The sequence below is a fragment of the Zalophus californianus genome, chromosome 13 (genome assembly GCF_009762305.2).
Source record: "Zalophus californianus isolate mZalCal1 chromosome 13, mZalCal1.pri.v2, whole genome shotgun sequence".
Lineage (NCBI taxonomy): Eukaryota > Metazoa > Chordata > Mammalia > Carnivora > Otariidae > Zalophus > Zalophus californianus.
In genome coordinates, this window is record NC_045607.1 from 89797338 (window position 1) to 89814576 (window position 17239).

Sequence of the window (17239 nt, forward strand, 5' to 3'; positions counted from 1 at the left end):
TGTTGGTGGGGATGTGGAGAAAGGGGAACCCTCCTACACTGTTGGTGGGAATGCAAGCTGGTGCAACCACTCTGGAAAACAGTATGGAGGTTCCTCCAACAGTTGAAAATAGAGCTACCATACAATCCAGCAATTGCACTACTGGGTATTTACCCCAAAGATACAAATGTCGGGATCCGAAGTGGTATGTGCACCCCGAAGTTTATAGCAGCAATGTCCACAATAGCCAAACTGTGGAAAGAGCCAAGATGTCCATCGACAGATGAATGGTTAAAGAAGAGGTGGTATATATACACAATGGACTATTATGCAGTCATCAAAAGGAATGAGATCTTGCCATTTGCAACGACGTGGATGGAACTGGAGGGTGTTATGCTGAGTGAAATAAGTCAATCAGAGAAAGACATGTATCATATGACCTCACTGATATGAGAAATTCTTAATCTCAGGAAACAAACTGAGGGTTGCTGGAGTGGTGGGGGGTGGGAGGGATGGGGTGGCTGGGTGATAGACATTGGGGAGGGTATGTGCTATGGCGAGTGCTGTGAATTGTGCAAGACTGTTGAATCACAGATCTGTCCTTCTGAAACAAATAATGCAATATATGTTAAGAAAAAAAAGAAAAAAGTAGATAGCAGGAGGGGAGGAACGAAGGTGGGAAATCGGAGGGGGACACCAAGCATGAGAGATGATAGACTCTCAAAAACAAACTGAGGTTTCTAGAGGGGAGGGGGGTGGGGTGATGGGTTAGCCTGGTGATGGGTATTAAAGAGGGCACATTCTGCGTGAAGCACCGGGTGTTATGCACAAAGAATGAATCATAGAACACTACATTCAAAACTAATGATGTAATGTATGGTGATTAATGTAACAATAAAAAAAATTTAAAAAAATAAAATAAAAAGGTCAATAAAACTGAGCTTATTTTAAAAAGATAAAACTGACAATTATTTAGCTAGACTAACCAAGAAAAAACAAGGACTCATATAAACAAAATTATAAAAGAAAGAGGGCACATTACAATACCACAGCAACAAAAAGAATCATAGGAGACAACTATTAGCAATTAATAACCAACAAATTCGATAACGTAGAAGAAATGGGTAAAGTCCTAGAATCATACAATCCGACAAGACTGAGTTATGAGAAAGAAAATCTTAGTAGGCCAATATGAGTGAGATTGAAGCAATAATCAAAATCCTCCCAACAAAGAAAAATATAAGACTAGACGGCTTCACCAGTGCATTCTAACAAACATTTAAAGAAAAAAGAATGCTAGCTGTTCACAAACTCTTCCAAAATCTGAAGATAAGGGAAGACTCCCAAACTCAATTTATGAGGTGAGCATTACCTTCATACCAAAACCAAAAGTTACAAATGGAAAGTCACATATATATGGAAATTGAACACACTCATGAACAAACCATGGGTCAAAGAAGAAATAATAAAGGACGGTACCAGAAAAGAAAATTACAGGCCAATATCCATGATAAACACAGATGTAAAAACCCTCAACAAAATACTAGCAAACTGAATTCCAAGGCATAGTAAAACAACATACACCATGATCAAGGGGGAATTTATCCCTGGGATGTAAGGGTGGTTCAACACATGCAAATCAATAGATGCAATATAGTACATTAATAGAATGAAAGATAAAGCATACAATCATCTCAATAGAGGCAGAAAAAGCATTTGGCAAAATTCAACATCCTTTCATGACAAATGGCTCAATAAAGCAGATACAGAAGGAAAGTAACTCAACTTAATAAAGGCCATATTTGGCAAGCCCACAACTAACATCATACTTGATGGTGAAAAGCTGAATGATTTTCCTCTACGATGAGGTACAAGACAAGGGTGCTTGTCTATTCAACATAGTATTCTATTCAACATAGTACTGGAAGTCTTACCCAAAGCATTAAGGCAGGTAAAAGAAATAAAAGCCGTCCAAATCCAAAAGGAAGAAGTAAACTGTCTGCAGATTATGTGATCTTAAATATAAAACCCTACAAAAAATTCACCAAAAACCTGTTAAAATGAATAAATGGATTTAGTACAGTTGCAGAACACAAAATCAACATGGAAGTAGCACCTGTATTTCTACAGATATCAATTAACTACCAGAAAGAGAATTAAGAACACAGTGCTATTTACAATAGCATCAAAACCAAGAAAAGAGGACAAAATTTAACCTCGATGATAAAACATCTGTACGATGAAAACTATTAGACTTTGATGAAAGGAACTGAAGACACAAATAAATGAGAAAAGTTTCTATGTTCATGGATTACAAGAATTAATACTGCTAAGATCTAAACTACCTAAAGCAATCTACAGATTTCGTATTTGTTACTCAAAGCCACAGTATTCAAAATAGTGTGGTAATGGCAAAATGACAGATATATAGATCAATGGAGTAAACCAGAAATAAAGCCTCAACGTGTAAGGTGAAATGATTGTTGACAAGGGTGCCAAGAGCATTCAGTGGGGAGAGGACAGTCTTTTCAACAAATACTGTTGAGAAAACTGGATATCCACATGCAGAAGAATGAAGTTGGACCCTAACTTTACACCATATTTAAAAAATTAATTGATCAAAGATCTATACATAAGAGCTAAAACTTTAAAACTCTTTGAAGAAAACATAGGGCAAAGGCTTCATGACATTAGATTTGGCAATGATTTACTGAATACGCCAAAAGCACAGATAACAAAAGAAAAAAAATAAACTGAAATATGTGAAAGATTCTATCGACAGAATGAATAGACAGGCAAGCCACAAAACTGGGGAAATATCTGGAAACCATATATCCATCAGGAGAGTAATGTCCTGAATATATAAAGAACTTCTACAATTTAACAACAATAAAACAAACCACCTGATTTAAAAATGGGTAAAAAACTTCAATACACAGTCCTCCAAAGAAGATAGTCAAATGTCAATAAGGACAAGAAAAGATGTTCAATATCACTGATCATTAGGATTAGTATAGCTATTATCAGAGTAACAGAAAATAACATCAGGGAGACTGAAAAAAATCAAAACCCTTGTGTACTGCTAGTGGGAATGTAAAATGCTATGCAGATGCTATGGAAAATGGTGTAATGGTTCCTCAATACACTAAAAATTGAATTACCGTATGATGCAGAAATTCTACCTCCGGGTATGTACTCAAAAGAACTGAAAGCAGATCTTGAAGAATTATTCGTACATCCATGTTAACAGCAGCAATATCCACAATATTCAAATGGTAGATGCAATCCAAGTCCCCACGGACAGAAAAATGGATAAACAAAATCTGGTATATACACACAATGGGATATTATTCAGCTTAAAAAATGAAGGAAATTCTTACAGTGATGAACCCTGAAGACATTCTGCTAAGTAAAATAAGTCAGTCACAAGGGGACAAATACTGCATGATTCCATGTATATGATGTACATACCGTAGTCAAATTGGTAAAGACAGAAAGCAAATTGGTGTTTGCCAGGTGCTGGAAGTAGGATAGATTGGGGAGTTAGTGTTTAATGGATATGGAATTTCAATTTGGGAAGATGAAGAAAGTTCTGGAGATGAATGGTGGTAAATGGTTGCACAACACTGTGAATGTATTGAATGCCACTGAAAAGATACTTCAAAAATAATTAAAATGGTAAATTTTATGTTATGCATACTTTTACCTTAGTAAAAATTTTAAAAAGTTACCAACAAATGTCAAGAAGAAAACACTTCATAACTACCCAATCATGTTTTCTGAACTTATCAGTCAGAGTAGCTTTTGGACACTTCTTTGCAAGTCTTGCTTGGTAACTGTACACGATCTTTTATTTTTTTTTTTTAAGATTTTATTTATTTATTCACGAGAGACAGAGACAGAGAGAGAGAGAGGCAGAGGGAGAAGCAGGCTCCCAAGGAGCAGGGAGCCCGATGCGGGACCCGATCCCAGGACCCTGGGATCATGACCTGAGCCGAAGGCAGACGCTTAACCATCTGAGCCACCCAGGCGCCCTGTACACCATCTTTTAGACTATGGGACAGTTTCAGCTGAGATCCTGCAACCCAGGTAAACTGAGTCAGAAAGTTTCCTATCAACATCCTGGCATAAGCCTGCAACCCAACCTTTCCATTTCTTTTTTCTGTTCCTTCAAGAAGTTAGAATGTAGAAACATGTTTCTCTATTCCAAAATACCTGGGCAAAACCATGAATAATACATTCTTTTATCAAACTATACATAAATGAAACTGAATGAAGTACAACCATATAAATCGATATGTATGAATGTTAGGTACGTAACATTGAATCAAAAAAAGCAGGATATATGGCCATTCTAATTAATCTTGAAATCAGCAGAACCAATTACTGTTTACAGATTCATAATTCATGCTATTTTTTAAAAGGCAAATCACTGACACACATACATGCACATGCACACACACACACACACACACACGAGTGCACACCATTTGGAATAGTCAGTAGGGAAAGTATACCAGTGGATACACCGTCATGACCCATACTGTTACTCCTGTTAGGTGGTGGGTTCATAGATACACATTCCATTATACTCCACAACGTGGCATGTTTCCCACATTATCTCTTCATGTACAACATTTCAGTGTCTTAGAAAAAAGAGTCTGAACTGCAACTCTGGTGCTGGGAATGGAAAGGATGAGACTGTGAAAGAATTACACCTTTTCTTCTTCCTCAGAACTTGATTTGTCCATAACATGGCAGGGGGCCCCAGGGCCAGGTGCCATATTTGGGGCCCTAAAACCAACCATGAGCATGTTTTCCTCAGACTGGGAACTTTCTGAAATGGTGCTGAGGCCATTCCAAACAAACTAGGTATCCCAAACTCCACTTCTAAACATGGGAAAATCACTCGCTTTGATAGGTGAATGAGTGCTGATCTGCAATAGTTCTTTGCTTGTGATCATCCCTGTAATCTAGAAACTGTACACTTCAATTTTTTGTGCCTCCACCACAACTGGTTTGAGCTGCATCCTTCCTTCCACCTTATGGAAATTAGCTTAGGCCACGTCAGCCCTTTGAACCTTGAGACAGTGAGATATTTTAGTGACTGAAAGACCCCAAGAGCTGATAGTCTTTCCTACACCTAGGAGGTTCCTTCATGTCATTTTTCTCATGTCAGAGATGATTTTAAATGAGCACTGGGTGTTATACATAAATAATTAATCACAGGACACTACATCAAAAACCAATGAAGTACTGTATGGTGACTAACATAACAAAAAAAAAACGGATTAGATCACACATTTACAAGTTTTAAATTGCTGTTCTGTTTTTGTACTTTTTTTTCAATTAGTTTCTATAGATGGCAAGTTATAAACTGGTTTCATTTAGTGTTACTAACATAAACTTTTTTTTAAAAAAGAAATGCATTTGTAAATCCAACTATGAGTTGCTTTAAGTAAAAAATCAAATAATGTAGTTAGCCTTTACATATGTTAAAGATTATAAAAAAAACTGCAAGGAAGGCTTGGTTGAGAAACCCAGACTTCACCCAAATCCTTAGTGTCCCCAAATGTGCTCTGGCAACAGAACTCCCATTTGCTCCCATTTCCAGTCCACACACATCTCAAGACGGTTGCTGTGGCCCGGAGCCTGTATCTGTGAACACCAGGGGGCGATATCTGGACTGTCCTGGAAAAGGGCCAAGGAGTGGAGCCACAAGCTCAGAGCACTGCAAGGATTCCTCTCGCTTGGATGCCATCCCTCCTTCAGATCTCTCCCTTTCCCTTCGAGTTCCTGTCATCTCCACACTCCTGCCTCTTCTTTCCCCTAATTTTATCCGTAAGCATCTCTTGGGAGGTGTGCATTATCTGAACACAGAAGGGAACTGACATTGCTTTGTTTCCACCATGCACCTTAATCCTTACCACAACCACGCAAGGTGGGAGCTGCTGTTACACTTCACAAATGAGGGAACGGAGACTCAGGGAGAGGAGATCACTGGCCCAGGAGGTAGCTAAGTCAGGATTCCAACCTGGGACTACAGGTTTGCATGGACCCGCTGAACTCCTGGTTCTCTATCGGGGTTCTAGGATCCAGGGAGGGCTGTTGTTTACACATACTCTCTGGAAGGTCTCAAAAAGCATTCTTGTATTAGCAAACACATGGCAGAGATTTTGTGGGGCCAGGCGTGGGCAGGGGCAGGCCAAACTGGGCAAATATTCATGCAAATGGCCGGCCCTGGAAAACTTACAGGAAAACAGTCTGAAGTCTGTAACACAGAACAGCTATAGTTCTCTTGTGTATTGGATTTGCAATCAATGATTTCCTTTGCTCAGTATGTTCACATAAGGCTTTCCTGTGTGTGATCTCTGAGGTTTGACTTCAAGATCTAAGTTTTTCCACATTCTTTACACTCATAGGGTTCCTTTCACTGTGTGAATCTCCTGAGGGTTTCTTAAGCCTGATTTATGACTTAGAGCTTTCCCACATTTATCCCATTAATACAGATCTTCCCCTTTATGAGTTTCCTGATGTCCTCTGAGGACTCATCCATAGGTGAAGGCTCTGCCATGCTCATTACATTCACAGAACTCCTGTATGAGTTCTCTGTAGTAACCTTAAGACAGATTTCTCACTAAAAGCTTTCTCACATTTGTCATATTTAGAGAGTTTTTCCCTTTTATGAGTTTCCTGATGTCCTCTGAGGATTGATTTATAGGTGAAGTCTCTGCCACACTCATTACATTCATAGGGTTTTTCCCCCACTGTGTGAGTTCTCTGGTGTAACCTTAAGCTAGATTTCTTGCTAAAAGCTTTCGCACATTCATTACACTCCTAGGGTTTCTCTCCTGTGTGAATCCTTTGATGTATTCTTAGGCCTGACTTTGCAGTGAAAGCCTTTCCACATTCATTACATTTGTATGGTTTCTCCCCTGTGTGAGTTCTCTGGTGCATTCCTAGGCTTGACTTCTGGTTGAAGGCTTTTCCACATTCCTTACAGTCATAGGACTTCTCCCTTGTGTAAATTGTCTGGTGTTTTTTGAGGGTTGAATTCTGGGCAAAGGTTTTCCCATATTCATTACATTCATCAGGCTTTTCCCCTTTGTGAATGGTCTGATGTGTTTTGAGAGCTGACTGCTGGACAAATGTTTTTCCACATTCACTACATTCATAGGGTTTCTCCCCTGTATGAGTTCTCTGATGTACTCTCAGGCCTAACCTGCAGCTGAAAGTTTTCCCACATTCAACACACTCATAAGGTCTCTCCCTTGTGTGAGTTATCTCATGTTTCTGTAGGCCTGACTTGTGGCTGAAATCCTTCCCACATTCGTTACATTTGTAAGGTTTCGCCCCTGTGTGAATTCTCTGGTAAATAAGGAGGTACAATTTTTTACGAAAGGATATTCCACATTCACTATAGTCATAGGGTTTCAACCTTGTGTGAGTCCTCTGACATACACTGCAGGCTGACTGGTGGCTGAGGGTTCCCCTGCATATATTATGATCACAGAATTTCTCTGCTGTGTGAGTTGATTTATGGCTGAAGTTTTGTCCACATTCAAAGGGGGTCACGTCTGCATGATTTCCCTGGTTTACTCTTAAGTGTGACTCCTGGTTGAAACTTTGCCCTCCTGTGTCAGTTCTCTGAAAATGAGCAAATGAAACTTGCCATAAATGTCTGTCTGATTTCTTGGTTCTTCTCTACAAGGTTATCATGTTGGCAATCTTCTAAAAATGAGAAAATTAAAAATATCTTATGAATCTTAAGATCCATTTCTTATGGGAAGGAGCCCATATATGTATAGTCTGTTATGTATTTTGACTCTTTGGTTCTAGTCCTATCACACAAGATTGATTAATTTGAAGGATATATCCCCTATATTGCTTTCATTTGAAAAGAAATTGCTGGAGTGGAAAAAAAAAAAAACAAACAAACCGGCAATGAATACATATGTACATATGACATTTAAAAAATGTGATTTTTCAAAATTACATAGAAAGGAAGTACAGGAAAGGTACAGTGAGTTCGGGAACTGGAAACATCTAAGAATAAGATAAATTCAACAAAGATTACGGGACGTATGGACAGGACTGTCAGTGAGTAAGGCTTTCAAGGTATACATGAGAGGGTAGGATCAGGGATGAATATCCAGGTCTATGTTCTTACACCGCCAAATACAGACTACAGCGCAGGAAACTCATTAGTCTCCATGTTTCTATTTGAAGCTTTCTTTCTTTCCTTTCCCCCCCTAGTTTATACATCAACACCAAATGCATTTATAATAGCACAATTTCCTTCCAATTGAAAAAACAGGCCTATACCTCAAACTCAAACTCTCCTGGTTGTTATTCACAGGAAATGAAATGCACTAACGAGAAGAGCCATCTCTCAGTCTTGGCTGAGTTCCCTGCTCTATGTTAGCTCTGGGGCCTTGGTATATTGTATCAGGGTTGTTCAATAACGATACTCTCCTGACCATCACATTATAAGTTTTCTATCATGCTTACTCTCTCGCAACAAATCCATCCCCAAGTAATCCATAAGTCAGCATTCCATCTACGGGTCAATGTACATAGTTTCTACTGGCTTCTAGAACCTTAAGGACTATGTTTCATCCTGCTTCTAGAAACTTTAGATATTTTTTATATTCATTTAACATAAAAGCCTTTGCTTTTATCTTTGGTATGCTTAACTGCTATTATGCAGTGGCTACCCACATTCCAGCAACAATTTCAGGCCTATGCTGGAAATTTAACATGGTCCCTAAAACCACTGCCCCAGGTTCCATCAGATAAGAGTCATCTGGAAAACAATGTTTTACACCAATTCAGGAACATTAGCTGTTCAAGCTAGCATTACAGAAGTCCACCATATTTTTGGGGTGTAGTCTGGCTAGACTATTTGACACCCCTTAAATGAGTCATTCCAAAAAAATCTTGCCCTATATTATTTCTTTTTTTAGCTCAAATTCTACATAATCTTCAGGGCAAGACTATTTCCTCAAGTTAAAAAAAATATGCCTTCTTATATCTCTCCATGAATTTAAGCACCATTTACTTTAAATCTGAAAGCAATTAAGCCTATTCCATTCATATGAACAATGGATACATGAAGAGCAGTTACATATATGGGGACACAATTTTTTCAAGTAAATTACTATCACTGCAATCACAGTGCATTTTAAAATTGATGACATCACATCCATTTTCTCTTTCCTAGCCAGATCTATTTTATCTTTTAACTGATGGTATTTTAAATGCTATGAAATATATTTTGTGCAGTTTTGCTTTCCTTTATCTAAAATAGAACACAGATTCTCTAATTTTCCTTGCACCCCTCCAGGATACAGAGAAGGGTCCTTGAAATACAGTGTGCCTGGAGCTACCTAGGCCTCTCTGTGACACATCAGCTCAGACATACTGCCAATGTATACCGGTTAACTCACAAGTCACAGAAATCTGACTAGGGCATTTGCATTCAATATGGAATACCTTTCCCCTAAAAAGCATTAGTGTCAATCTCAATGTAATTACAAAATATCATATATTACATTCCAGACTAGGAAAAGTAAGAAAGAATATTCTTCTTGGTAGAACACACACCCACACATACACACACATTTAGTTTTTACTGTGTCCAAGTATTATTAATACAATATCTTCCTTTATGTAGATTTTTGGAATGTGCTTCTTCACGCCAGGTTTCTTCGATCCAACCACATTACAGCTATATAATTGTCCACTGTCTGAAGATACCTTTAAGTTTTTTCATAAATAAATATGGAAGTTATTTCTAGGTTTGTACTTTTTTAAAAGACTTGATGCCATGGAAAGTCTGACTCATGTCTTCTGCTGAACATACTCAAGTCTTTCCAGAGAATAAACCTGGAATGGATAGCTGTCACAGGGAATGTGCATGCCCAACTTTATGAATACGCTAAAACTTTTCCCAGTAATTGTGCCAATTTACACCACTGCCTGCCTTGTGGACATTTCTCTTGCATTATCTCTTAATTATTCCTGGTACTAATGGAATGAGTCCAAAATCATTGTACTGTGGTCTGAATTTGCATTCCTGAGACTGCCATTAATGTTACGTATTTTTCATGTTTATTAGCCATTTTTACACCCTGTTTGTCCTTTCTTTCTAATGAATTGTCTGACTTTATATTCGCAATTCTTAGAAATTAAATAACGTAAGTCTATTTGAATGCCAAATTACATACCAGGAGATGAGCCAGTGAGCAAAACAGTAAAAAAAAAAAACCCTTCTTGGAAAGCAATTGCTCCAGTAGAAACAGGCAGACAGTAAACAAAACATAATACATACTTGATATACGGTGTATTAGGAAATGAGTGCTTTGAAGGAAAAAAAGGGGGAGAAATGGACTGCCTGAGTTCACTGTCATGGGCAGCCATACTGACGAGACATGTAAGATCTGGATTCTTTATTTATTGAGGCAAACCCTCTGTGACAGATATTAGTAGCAAGTATTATCTCCCATTGTTTATCTTGTAACCGTCAAACTCTGAAACCACAAAATTCTTCTGTGCAGTTTAAAATATGACATAGAATGAACACCTTTGGAGTCACCATCCACATCCAAGAACAGAGCAGGACCACATCAGGGAAGACCCACATACTGTTTCTGGAGCAAGACTTTCTTCATGCTTACACATCATATCACTTGTAAAATTCACATCAGTACCTTCCTGACTTTTCTTTAGAGTTTGCAGACTCTGCATATGTCCCTAAAAATATACAATTTAACTTTACCAGCTGCTTTATAAAAATGGAATCCTATAGCTTGCTATAATCATTTTTGTTTTGCTCTTTTGTTCAATATTGTGTCCAAGATTCCCCCATGATTTTGCTATAGTTTATAAGTTAGTACATTATCTCTGATGTGTAACACTCCATCAAATAAATGTAATTTACTTTTGCACTCATCTGTTGATGGGCGTTTGGCTTGTTTACACTTACCATATGAAGCCCACCATTTTCTTTCTTTTTTTTTTATTTTTATGTTATGTTAATCACCTTACATTACATCATTAGTTTTTGATGTAGTGTTCCATGATTCATTGTTTGCGTATAACACCCAGTGTTCCATACAGTGCATGTCCTCCTTAATACCCATCACCGGGATAACCCATCCCCCCACCCCCTCCCCTCTAGAACCCTCAGTTTGTTTTTCAGAGTCCATCGTTTCTCATGGTTCATCTCCTCCTCTGACTTACTCCCCTTCATTCTTGCCCTCCTGCTATCTTCTTCTTTTTCTTTTCTCTTAACATATGTTGCATTATTTGTTTCAGAAGTACAGATCTGTGCTTCAACAGTCTTGCACAATTCACAGCACTCGCCATAGCACATACCCTCCCCAATGTCTATCACCCAGCCACCCCATCCCTCCCACCCCCCACCACTCCAGGAACACTCAGTTTGTTTCCTGAGATTAAGAATTCCTCATATCAGTGAGGTCATATGATACATGTCTTTCTCTGATTGACTTAGTTCACTCAGCATAACACCCTCCAGTTCCATCCACGTCGTTGCAAATGGCAAGATCTCATTCCTTTTGATGGCTGCATAATAGTCCATTGTGTATATATACCACCTCTTCTTTATCCATTCATCTGTCGATGGACATCTTGGCTCTTTCCACAGTTTGGCTATTGGGGACATTGCTGCTATAAACATCGGGGTGCACGTACCCCTTCGGATCCCTACATTTGTATCTTTGGGGTAAATACCCAGTAGTGCAATTGCTGGATCGTGTGGTAGCTCTATTTTCAACTGTTTGAGGAACCTCCATACTGTTTTCCAGAGGGGTTGCACCAGCTTGCATTCCCACCAACAGTGTAGGAGGGTTCCCCTTTCTCCACATCCCCGCCAACATCTGTCGTTTCCTGACTTGTTAATTTCAGCCATTCTGACTGGTGTGAGGTGGTATCTCATTGAGGTTTTGATTTGGATTTCCCTGATGCCGAGCGATGTTGAGCACTTTTTCATGTGTCTGTTGGCCATTTGGATGTCTTCTTTGGAAAAACGTCTGTTCATGTTTTCTGGCCATTTCTTGATGGGATTATTTGTTCTTTGGGTGTTGAGTTTGATAAGTTCTTTATAGATTTTGGATACTAGCCCTTTATCTGATATGTCATTTGCAAATACTTTCTCCCATTCTGTCGGTTGTCTTTTGGTTTTGTGGACTGTTTCTTTTGCTATGCAAAAGCTTTTGATCTTGATGAAATCCCAATAGTTCATTTTTGCCCTTGCTTCCCTTGCCTTTGGCGATGTTTCTAGAAAGAAGTTGCTGCGGCTGAGGTCGAAGAGGTTGCTGCCTGTGTTCTCCTTTAGGATTTTGATGGACTCCTGTCTCACATTTAGGTCTTTCAACCATCTGGAGTCTATTTTTGTGTCGAGTGTAAGGAAATGGTCTAGTTTCATTCTTCTGCATGTGGCTGTCCAATTTTCCCAACACCATTTGTTGAAGAGACTGTCTTTTTGCCATTAGACATTCTTTCCTGCTTTGTCAAAGATGAGTTGACCATAGGGTTGAGCGTCCATTTCTGGGCTCTCTATTCTGTTCCATTGATCTATGTGTCTGTTTTTGTGCCAGTACCATACTGTCTTGATGATGACAGCTTTGTAATAGAGCTGGAAGTCCGGAATTGTGATGCCGCCAGCTTTGCTTTTCTTTTTCAATATTCCTCTGGCTATTCAGGGTCTCTTCTGATTCCATACAAATTTTAGGATTATTTCTTCCATTTCTTTGAAAAAAGTGGATGGTATTTTGGTGGGGATTGCAGTGAATGTGTAGATTGCTCTAGGTAGCATTGACATCTTCACAATGTTAGTTCTTCGAATCCATGAGCATGGAACGTTTTTCCATTTCTTTGTGTCTTCTGCAATTTCTTTCATGAGTATTTCATAGTTTTCTGAGTACAGATCCTTTGTCTCTTTGGTTAAATTTATTCCTAGGTATCTTATGGTTTTGGGTGCAATTGTAAACGGGATTGACTCCTTGATTTGTCTCTCTTCTGTCTTGCTGTTGGTGTATAGGAATGCCACTGATTTCTGTGCATTGATTTTATATCCTGCCACTTGACTGAATTCCTGTATGAGTTCTAGCAGTTTTGGGGTGGAGTCTTTTGGGTTTTCCACATACAGTATCACATCATCTGCAAAGAGTGAGAGTTTGACTTCCTCTTTGCCGATTTGGATGCCTTTCATTTCTTTTTGTTGTCTGATTGCTGTGGCTAGGACTTCTAATACTATGTTGAATAGCAGTGGTGAGAGTGAACATCTCTGCCGCGTTCCTGACCTTAGGGGAAAAGCTCTCAGCTTTTCCCCATTGAGAATGATATTGGCTGGAGGTTTTTCATAGATGGCTTTTATGATATTGAGGTATGTACCCTCTGTCCCTATACTCTGAAGAGTTTTATCAAGAAAGGATGCTGTACTTTGTCAAATGCTTTTTCTGCATCTATTGAGAGGATCATAGGATTCTTGTTCTTTCTTTTGTTAATGTATTGTATCACATTGATTGATTTGTGGATGTTGAACCAGCCTTGCAGCCCAGGGCTAAATCCCATTTTGTCGTGGTGAATAATCCTTTTAATGTACTGTTGGATCCTATTGGCTAGTATTTTGGTGAGAATTTTTGCATCCATGTTCATCAAGGATATTGGTCTGTAATTCTCCTTTTTGATGGGGTCTTTGTCTGGTTTTGGGATCAAGGTAATGCTGGCCTCATAAAATGAGTTTGGAAGTTTTCCTTCCATTTCTATTTTTTGGAACAGTTTCAGGAAAATAGGTATTGATTCTTCTTTAAATGTCTGATAGAATTCCCCTGGGAAGCCATCTGGCCCTGTGCTTTTGTTTGTTGGGAGATTTTTGATGACTGCTTCATTTTCCTTAGTGGTTATAGGTCTGTTCAGGTTTTCTATTTCTTCCTGGGTCACTTTTGGTAGTTGATACATCTCTAGGAATGCATCCATTTCTTCCAGGTTATCTAATTTGATGGCATAGAGTTGCTCATAATATGTTCTTATAATTGTTTGTATTTCTTTGGTGTTGGTTGTGATCTCTCCTCTTTCATTCATGATTTTGTTGATTTGGGTCACTTCTCTTTTCTTTTTGATAAGACTGGCCAGGGGTTTATCAATCTTGTGAATTCTTTCAAAGAACCAGCTCCTAGTTTCGTTGATCTGTTCTACTGTTCTTTTGGTTTCTAGTTCATTGATTTCTGCTCTGATCTTGATTATTTCTCTTCTCCTGTTGGGTTTAGGCTTTATTTGCTGTTCTTTCTCCAGCTTCTCTAGGTGTAGGGTTAGGTTGTGTATTTGAGACCTTTCTTGTTTCTTGAGAAAGGCTTGTATTGCTATATACTTTCCTCTCAGGACTTTAACGCAGTCAAATTTATCAAATTTTTCCTGCATGGCTAAGTGATTTTGGTCTTATGTTTTTCTCGACCCACAGTGAGAAAGATTCTCTCCTATATGATTTTCTCAAATATTTTGTTTCACCTTATACAATTCCACCCCAAATTGATTTCTGCTGAATGTATAAAGTAGGGGTACAAGAAGTCAAGTGTTTAAAATGTGTGTATTCCTGGGCTATTATATTTCAATGACTTAATTATAGTTACATGAGTACAATTAATTGTATTGACAAGAGTTTCATTCAATACCAGGCAGAGAAAGTTCCATAACATTGTTTCTCAAAGATGTTTTAAATTATTACTGGGCCTTTGTTATTCCTATATAAATTTTATTTTTACTTATGTATGTATGTATTTATTTTATTTCCATATACATTTTAGAATCAGCTTGCCAAGTTTTAGAAAAACAAACAGAAACGAAATGAGATCACTTGGTATTATACTCCATCTTTACATATACTAAGAGTATTATTGAGAGTTTTAAAATTGTTTACCCAATCTGTGAACACGGAATTCTCTCTCTAATTAAAGTCTATTCAATATCGCTCATAGTTTTTCAAGTTTCTGTCTACCTGTCTTACACATATTTCTAAATGTCCACCCTACTCTATTGCTAGGTATGTAGGCATAGTTACTTCTTAGAAAGGACTGAGAAACACCTTTTGGCTAGTTATTATTTACACCTCTGTACTTTTCCAACTCACTGGTTTCTACTTTTATCTTCATTAAATTATTTCTTCTGCTTTGCTTAGTCTTTTTTTTTTTTTAATATTTATTTGAGAGTGAGCGAGCACAAGTGGGGATAGCGGTAGGCAGAGGGAGAAGCAGACTTCCCACTGACCAGGGAGACCCATACGGGACTCATCCCAGGACCCTGAGATCATGACCTGAGCCGAAGGCAGACGCTTAACCAACTGAGCCACCCAGGCACCCTGCTTAGTCTTTTTTGTTTTTTAAAATAAGTATGTCAGAATACAAATTTTCCTGTAAGCAGTGCTTTACCCAAAGCCCAGAGGTTCTGATACCATGCTTTTCATTGTTACAGTTTTCTGGATATACTGAAATTGCAGATCTCATGCCAACAGGTTCTTAAGTTCCAGAAGGAGGTTTCAATTTCCCTATATTGTTTGCAATTTCTAGTTTTGTTGAACTTTGGTTTTTCTGTTGTTTTGAAATTTAATGATGTTTCCTTTTTACCTAATGTTTTTTCATATTTTGTGACTCTTCCACTGGCAATTAAAGGGTTTATTCTTTGTTTTCAGAGTCTGAAAAACGTTTATAATTGTATCTTTGTTTCTTGTAAAATGTATTATTTCTATGTTCCACAGCCCCAGCTGTTTTGCAGTGGATCTGTAACAAATCAGAGGATACACTGTGGCTACCATGTCTAATGTGTTTCATTATTATTACTATTATAATAGAGAGAGAGGTGCAGTACACCTGTCTGAGCATGAGTGGGGGAAGGGCAAAGAGAGAGGGAGAATCAGAGAATCTCACTCAGACTCTTCGCTAAGAGCAGAGCCCAACGCAGGGCTCGATCCCATGACTCAGAGATCATGCCCTGAGCTGAAATCAAGAGTCAGATGCTAACTGACTAGCCACCCAGGCACCTGTCTAATGTGTTTCAGTATCACTTTATAGTTCTTAGTTTTGTTTTGTTTTGAGTGAATCTTGATAATCTCTTTAGAACACAGATATTAAAACTCTCATAGCTCCTTCTTTATTGTCTTCTTTAACATGATAAAAGTACCTTTTTCCTCATTTCATGGTTTTTAACCTGAATTCAATCTTGACCAAAATTAAGATAAATGATCCCAGCATATGCTTTTTGTTTTGGCAAAGCATTTTACCATTTGTTAATATCAAACTTTCCAAATTATCCTTCAGGTCTATCTCTGATAAAATCTGATAATACATTCTCACAACAGTTGGCTTTAACCCATTTTCATTACTTGCTATGGCAGGTAGGTTTCTCTTACTTCATGTTGTACAGTGTGCTTAACAAAGCCTTTATAAAAAAAACACATTCAGTAATAGGCATGTTTGTTTTATTAAGGGAATTTTCCTTCTAATAATTATGAAGGGTGTATTTTGCCCCTCATGGTTATCTTTATAATCTTACATAGTTCCTTAATCATCTATCTAGTAAGATAGTATCTAGTAATTCCCTAACACATAATCAATAATAACATTAGTTTCTTCTCTCTCTTCCCATTCATTAACCTCCAGTCTTATATGCTTTCATTTCTTAGTTTTTATCTTTTTTTTTTTTTTACTGTTCAGTATAACTCTATTACTTGATTTGTCAATTTTAAATGATATACACTTAGGCTCCCAGCTGTTAAAGATGAGAAAATGATCAAGATTGCATCCATCCCTTGTGTTAGACCTTCCCCTTCCATATACTACTGGATACGATATAGTCTTTCTCAACATCCACATGGATAGGGGCTCTATAAGAGAGTGTTGAAATTATTTCACCGTAGACATCTCTAACTGACCACTCTGGATCTAATTTACCCTGAATACTTTCTACCAGTACTTAATAACTCACCTGAGAATCTCCTGATTAGAAATTCTTTCTCTAACAAGCATGGATCTTTTGCTTGCTCCAACCTGAAGATCACTTCTGGTTTTGTATAGCAATACCCTGTAAATGGGAAATAATTTAAGACTTGGGCCTGCTGCATGGGCTTCTAGGATTCTGAACGTGAAAGAAGACACATTTTCAGGGACGGCACAACAAAGATGCTCATTTAAAGCTTTCTTTGCAGAGTTGACAACAAAAACATTTATTTTCTGATGCTCAAAAG

At 38.0% G+C, this 17239-nt stretch overlaps 1 protein-coding gene across 1 annotated transcript; it reads right to left on the bottom strand.

Moving 5' to 3' along the window:
* Positions 1-6816: 6816 nt before the first annotated feature.
* Positions 6817-8741, bottom strand: LOC113934830 (gastrula zinc finger protein XlCGF7.1-like). The gene is made up of 2 exons (XM_035723483.1): positions 8697-8741; positions 6817-7626 (listed from the first exon to the last, which is right to left on the bottom strand). The coding sequence occupies exons 1-2, from the start codon at positions 8739-8741 to the stop codon at positions 6817-6819; spliced, it is 855 nt and encodes a 284-aa protein (XP_035579376.1).
* Between the last annotated feature and the right edge of the window lie 8498 nt (positions 8742-17239).